This window comes from Helianthus annuus, chromosome 4, assembly GCF_002127325.2.
Source record: "Helianthus annuus cultivar XRQ/B chromosome 4, HanXRQr2.0-SUNRISE, whole genome shotgun sequence".
Taxonomy (NCBI): domain Eukaryota; kingdom Viridiplantae; phylum Streptophyta; class Magnoliopsida; order Asterales; family Asteraceae; genus Helianthus; species Helianthus annuus.
The window spans coordinates 5,918,258-5,925,632 of record NC_035436.2 but is presented as its reverse complement, the minus strand read 5'-3'; the positions used below and the strand labels follow the sequence as shown (position 1 = coordinate 5,925,632).

General features: G+C 37.2%; 1 protein-coding gene across 1 annotated transcript; it reads right to left on the bottom strand.

Annotated features, from left to right (window-relative positions):
• Window positions 1-6,710: 6,710 nt before the first annotated feature.
• LOC110932799 (L10-interacting MYB domain-containing protein-like) lies at window positions 6,711-7,346 on the bottom strand. The gene is made up of 2 exons (XM_022176055.1): window positions 7,029-7,346; window positions 6,711-6,881 (listed from the first exon to the last, which is right to left on the bottom strand). The coding sequence occupies exons 1-2, from the start codon at window positions 7,344-7,346 to the stop codon at window positions 6,711-6,713; spliced, it is 489 nt and encodes a 162-aa protein (XP_022031747.1).
• Between the last annotated feature and the right edge of the window lie 29 nt (window positions 7,347-7,375).

Here is a 7,375-nt window from a genome sequence, read left to right as displayed (position 1 = left end):
CAAACATGATTTCGAAGGTTCCTTGGATGTTTATGGGCTATAAAGCTAAGACTAAGACCCACGTTAATAATGTATGATTATGTAAGAGGTACGCGTGATCTAGTACGTGTTCGTTAAAGTATGTACATATATAGATAAGCAAGATTGTGTGCTTGTATGTATTTGTATACGTATGTAGAAGTTAGGTAAGCATGTATGTAGGCATACACGTATGTATGTTTATAACTCCAACTGTACGTATGTAGTAGGATATGTAGTTATGCTTAATGATATGTATGAGTGTATGTACGTATGTCTAGTTGTAGGAAGGATATGTAAGTATGTAGTTGTGTATGTAGGTATGTATAAGGGTATGTATGAGTGTATGTACATATGTAGATGTATATGTATGTGGGTATGTAAGTACATATATGTGTATGATTTAGACACATTGAGGATTAACGTTATTAATGGTGTACCTTGAGAATGATAAGTAATGCAGGTACGTTCATGAAGCCTCGCCAGGAAATGGATACGCAGATGAAACGCTTGAAGTTTGATAAAGAACGAGATGTGAAGTGTATGCGAATGATCTTGTTTATACATTGTGTGCTAATGTTTTTGAATGTATGTGGTGAATGCAGGTTGTGCGGGTCACGGAGGATCATCAAGGAATAAAGATCGAAGACCGAGTCACTTAAGGGATTGTACGGGGTTGTCTAAGGATGTAAATTTGTTGTACATAAGCTATGAATTATTCTATAATAGAGTCAGTTTGTTGTATTCGATATAAAAGAGTTATTTTAAAAGTGAACTTTCAAGTAAGACGTAAGGTTTATAATGAAAGAATTTTTATGGCATGAACTTCCGCTGCGACTTTCGCTAATTACGTGTTAGGGTGTAACAAGTTGGTATCAGAGCCCTGGTTTGAGAGAATCAAGTACAAGAAAGTAAGTACTTGAACTCAAACTTGTGTGCTCTTATGATAAGGAACCCGTACAATCCAAGACTCGATCAAGGCCTAAAGGCAAAAGCAAATGTAAGTAAGTATTAATTAGCTTATGTAATTGAAGGAAATTAATAGTATGTTATGTGAAGGGTAAGCGCAATTGTTTGGAAGGGATGATCCGTGGATGCGGTCTAGGACCGACATCAAGGCAAGTAATAAGGCGAATTGACCCCAGGTACGTAAACCTAACGTGTGGGCATATGAAATGGTATAATTAAGCAAGTAAAAGAAAATTTTTAGCAAAATATAATAACGAAATAATAAATAAGTTGAAAAGGTCACACGAGCCGAAACTAAACTCTTCAACATAAGGTGGCAATTACACGAAGGCACGAAACTAGTACGTGGAATGTGTACCTGGCCAGTACACAAGAAACGTATGACGTTCGTGAGACCGTGATAATTATTACAGGTATGTCCGATAGAGTTTGGTAGCAGCTAGGCGTGTGGGTGAAATGGGTAGTAAGACTCTCGGAGGATTGAGAGTACCTTGTAGGAACGAAAGATGTGAATGCAATGCTTGAATCCGCGAGACGGATTCAAGGAATGAAAGATGTGAATGCAATGCTTGAATCCGCGAGACGGATTCAAGGAATGAAATATGCGAATGCAATGCTTGAATCCGCTAGACGGATTCAAGGAATGAAGGATAAGAATGATGCAAATCCCTGGCGGATTTGGTTATGATAGCGAATGCTATGATAAGCTATGTAAGTCGACCGGTTCAAGTTGAACAAGTCGAGTAAGGATAAGGTACCATCCGTCTAGAACGGGTGGTCGTGAATGCAATAACGAATGTATGAAGTTCAATCCGTTATACGGATAGAACAAAATATTTATGTTGAAAGCAATTAGCCCAATGTGACCGGGTCGTAAGTGGTATGCTTGAATCTCATTATGAGAGTATATGCCATTACCCATTTAATTGGGTAATCGAATACGTAAAAGAAATAAAAGTATATAAGCGAATGGAACTAAAACGATGGAATTGTAAGCGAAATAAGTATTATGACTAACTTTTAAAACGGGAAGGGCAAGTGTTTGCAAGAAAACACTGAAACAGTGAAGCGATGAGATCGCAAGCATGTCTGAATTAAAAAGGGGTACCAACATGTACTCCGATACGCATATTTATATATATATGTATAATAAGAAATAAGTGACAGTTTGACCTTGAAAAGTCAAACTGCAGAAGCTAAGAAATAATTTAATTTCAAACCGTGGGGCTGCTAGAGAAGAAAGGAAATGTGTAGAGTAGTACACCAAATAAGTTATAGAATTACGAAATAATGGTTATGTATCTACCTGTCAAGAACGTGTCAAATAATAAGAATGATATATTAAGAAATGGCCATGTATTGACCCGTTATGAATAGGTCTAACACACTAATGTCTTACGAAGGAATTGAGAAAGTATTAATATATAAATAAGGCGATGTGATAAACATTATGTCTGAATGAATCGAATGGAATGTGTAAACCCCTAATTTTATAATGAGATTGGCAGGAATCACGATGCGAAGAAACTACCTAGAACGGTGAAAGAATGCTCATGAATGAAAGCTTATGACACCTGATGGACAAGATCAACCCTATTAAGTTATGGATTCATGAAGGAGCAAGTCAACTCGGGTTGTTACACGTTGGTTTGTTCCAAATTACCGAGGTTAGTAAATGGTTTAACTTGTGGATGTTAAATAGAAAGTTACATATTGAATAATACTTCTATGCGAAATGGTGGTACTGAATTGAGTGATCGTAACTGTGGAAAACTCTGATAGAATATAAGAGACGACAAGCATCGATAAGAAATGCTAACCTTGATGCTCGGCTTGTTGGCCATGTTCATTTGAACAAGGCATTGTAGAAAAGATATGCATGGCATAAATAACAGTAGTAACCATGGAAATAATGCTTAGTCTTCGTGTTAGGTACGGATAAGTAAGTTTGAGGAGGGTGATTTTAGTTGCAATAATAAGTCCTTGGATGATTATAGTATGCGTATGATAATATATCGACCCCTCCTAAGGGCTTTAAGGTGATCAGAAGTAATGATAGTAATGGAATGTTTAGGTTGGCTCGTAGTGAACAAAATGAAAGATAGCATATGGTGTATGAGTAGGATGAAATAATCGATTTATTTCGATTAGTAAATAAATGAATGTAATATGCTTAAATAGGAAGCTAGAAACAAGCCATAGACTTGGGTTTGCTAGATTAATAATTGTATACAATTGGAATAAATTCGATGAATGAAACGTTAGTGATGATAGGCGTTAAGAGCTAGTAGCATAAAGTGAAAGACACTAATAAGAGCTCTGGAACAGATTCTGAGTTTCATGTAATTATGGAAGTAACTTACATAATTTAAGAACGTAAGGACAATGCGTACAATCATGTTTAGGTATGAAACGAACTTCTGACCAAGATCCTGAATGTATTCATGTTGTGATGAGCATCGTTAATGAATAGATGGAAAATAAGAGTAGTTTTAGTCTACTAAGAATGAGAAAGGTTTCGGGGACGAAACCTCGTTTAAGGGGGGTAGACTTGTAACACCCCAAAAACGGGTTTGGTAAATTAAAAACCCGGTTGATGTAAACAAATAAGTTTTAATCTCTTATTTAACCGAAATGAAACTAGAGGGACCAAAACCGTTAAGTGGGAAACATGATTTTATAAAAAAAGAAATTAAAACACCACACACACACATAGAGTGTGTGTGTGTGTCGATGAGCAGGAAGGAAGAAAAGGGTTCAAACCCTAGTTTCTTCAAAATCTTCAAATTAAAAGGGAAATCGAAGGCTAGTTGACTGCATAAACTAAGAATGGTGATCATCTAAGTATTTCCTACATCAACATTAGGGATCATGTGGATGTGGACTCAAGCACGAAAGACTAACGGGTCAAGATGAGGCAAGCAAGCGGGTATGAACACGGATGCACAAGGTAAGTGATTCCGTAATCACTTCTTAGTTATTTATGTAAAGCTATATGCAACTTAACTAGGTATGATAATTGAGGTCGAATAGGAACAAATGGTATGATATCGATGAAGTATTAAACGGATCTCAGCTTTGATCCGAGCAAGGTATGCGTGATTGAGAATCGTAACTAGGAAGTAGGATTAGTTGCTTATGCAAGGTAGTGCTTGTTGTTAATAATGGGGCAAGGTTGACAAAAACGCCCTTGGTGGGGATTTCGGGTAAACGACCTTAAAAGTCATTTGGAAGTGAGTTATTCGATTAGAGTAATGTCTTTGTCTATTATGAAAGTAAAGTATAGGGTTTTGTATGTTATAGACCTTTTAATGTATAAATACCCATAACGGGTCGAATAATTCATAAGTGAATAATAAGCCGATAGTGTAAGTTAAGAATTTCCTTAATCCGGATATGGGATTTTAAGTTCATATGATAGAATGTGAATTTACAAGCATGTAGGAAGAAACGGGAGGTTAAACGGGTAAACGGTTCAAAAGTTATGCGCGTTTTAGTGCGTACGGACGACGAAACGGAGCTGCAGAAAAATGCAAAATCTAGAGGGCGTAGCCGACGGGCATGGGGGCGTCGCCGACGGGCTCTAGAAAATCAGTTTTTGTGCTGACGGGTTAATTACCTGTCTACGGGTTTTTGGGCTACGGGTAAATGCAAGGCCCGTCGCCGACGGCCCTAGGGGCGTCGGTGACGGCCTTCCCAAGTCCCAAAAGCTGAAATCTTGTTATTTAAGTTAATTTATGTACCGTGGGCTTCGGTTTGATATCCGTGGACTACGGCGGACTTCCAAACATGATTTCGAAGGTTCCTTGGATGTTTATGGGCTATAAAGCTAAGACTAAGACCCACGTTAATAATGTATGATTATGTAAGAGGTACGCGTGATCTAGTACGTGTTCGTTAAAGTATGTACATATATAGATAAGCAAGATTGTGTGCTTGTATGTATTTGTATACGTATGTAGAAGTTAGGTAAGCATGTATGTAGGCATACACGTATGTATGTTTATAACTCCAACTGTACGTATGTAGTAGGATATGTAGTTATGCTTAATGATATGTATGAGTGTATGTACGTATGTCTAGTTGTAGGAAGGATATGTAAGTATGTAGTTGTGTATGTAGGTATGTATAAGGGTATGTATGAGTGTATGTACATATGTAGATGTATATGTATGTGGGTATGTAAGTACATATATGTGTATGATTTAGACACATTGAGGATTAACGTTATTAATGGTGTACCTTGAGAATGATAAGTAATGCAGGTACATTCATGAAGCCTCGCCAGGAAATGGATACGCAGATGAAACGCTTGAAGTTTGATAAAGAACGAGATGTGAAGTGTATGCGAATGATCTTGTTTATACATTGTGTGCTAATGTTTTTGAATGTATGTGGTGAATGCAGGTTGTGCGGGTCACGGAGGATCATCAAGGAATAAAGATCGAAGACCGAGTCACTTAAGGGATTGTACGGGGTTGTCTAAGGATGTAAATTTGTTGTACATAAGCTATGAATTATTCTATAATAGAGTCAGTTTGTTGTATTCGATATAAAAGAGTTATTTTAAAAGTGAACTTTCAAGTAAGACGTAAGGTTTATAATGAAAGAATTTTTATGGCATGAACTTCCGCTGCGACTTTCGCTAATTACGTGTTAGGGTGTAACACGCGAGAGGTTTGTTTTTCAGATTTTTAAAATCTTTTGTCATGATTATCAGAATCCGGTAATTAATAACGAAATCTTTCGTAATGATTTACCTGACCTTTCGGGTTTGAAGGGGTAACTTTGCGGTTTGGCCCTCGGTTATTTACCGATAGGGGCCTCGTGTTATTTACCCGCATTATAAAGTCCCCGGTTAGTTTATTAATTATTTGGAAAGCCTTAACTTTCACTGTTGACGCTTTTAACCCTTCTCATACGAATTCGAGTATAACTTCCTCGTTTTAAGACGGAACTTCGCGGAATTTATATAGTATATTCTAGTGAGCGTATAATACTGTTACGAAGCCTTGGGAACGTTAAAGGGTCACTCAGAGGTATAATTAAACATGTTGACACAGTTAACCCCTGTAGCTCGTAATCTCTCACTTTCTTCCGCGTTTCGATTCCGTACGATTTATGATTTATTCGTTTGAAGGTACAAGCATTATTTAGGGTTACTATATAGTATATTTACCCTTGTTGACATTTATAACCCTCGAATTTATATACTTTCAAGGTTTGTCAAAATTAGTCCTTTATTTATTATCAATGCCACGTGTAAACAAATGACACGTGTTAACACATTATTGGACACAAAATTTCGAGGTGTTACAGCAATCAATTAAACGAAAGCGTAGCTAAACGAGATAGAGGAATAATGGATTGATCGCTAGGGAGGGTTTGGAGAACACAAACTGCCGTCACACAGAAGAGGGGAACTCTAGGGTTTTCAATTGTGCTAAAAAGTGTGACGGATGAACCCGTTTCACGTCCTTTATACGCATATAAGCGTACCAGGCTTAATGGGCCTCGGCGAATCTCTGGGCCGGCGAAACACTCCGTTTCGTCGGAGTGTAGATGACGAAACTCTCCCTGTTTCATCGATCCCTGTTTCGTCAAAGTGGTTATGGCGAAACGCCCTGTTTCGTCGAACTCATTCAGGTTTAAATAGTTCATTTTTTTCAAATAGGTTACATGTTATAACAACAAACATATAGATGCAACAATCACAAAACGTCTCAACATATATCAAACACGTGTACAATTTCACTAACGCCTTGAGTCGGGGGCTCCACCTGAGTGCACTCGACATCCTTAATACCATTTAAATTCCACTCGCACACTTCCTCATTAGGGTGAGGAAGTGTAGAAGATGGCCCCCAACTGTCAAAACCATTCGATGTAGACCCCTCAAACAATTGAATACAAAGCTTGGGGTAAGATAGTGGTGCTCTTCACAAAGCTTCTACGAATTTGTTTGACTATGTGAAAAATATTATAGAATACTATAAGATTAGTGAAAAATAATAATAACTATTATTTTGAAAAAAAAATACCTTGATCTCAGTTTGCCATTCTTCTTCTGATAAGTTAAATGTGTTTGTTATAGGATCATAAACATTGCCGGTTTTGCTTTTAAGTTTTAACCAGGCTGCAAATTTTGATTTTGCATAGTCATATCGGTTCTTCATTTGTTTTTGATCCGCTATGAAATTGTGTTCTACTTTTAACTTTTTAGCTACATTCTTCCATGAGTATTGTTTAAGACTGCTTCCTTCATGTCCACGAAGTGTGATTTCTTGAAGACATGTTTCAAGAAACGTTTTCTCAACACCCTCTAGGTTCCAGTTAATCCTACCCTTTTTTTGTTCCATTTCTATGAATGATTTAAAACACACACATA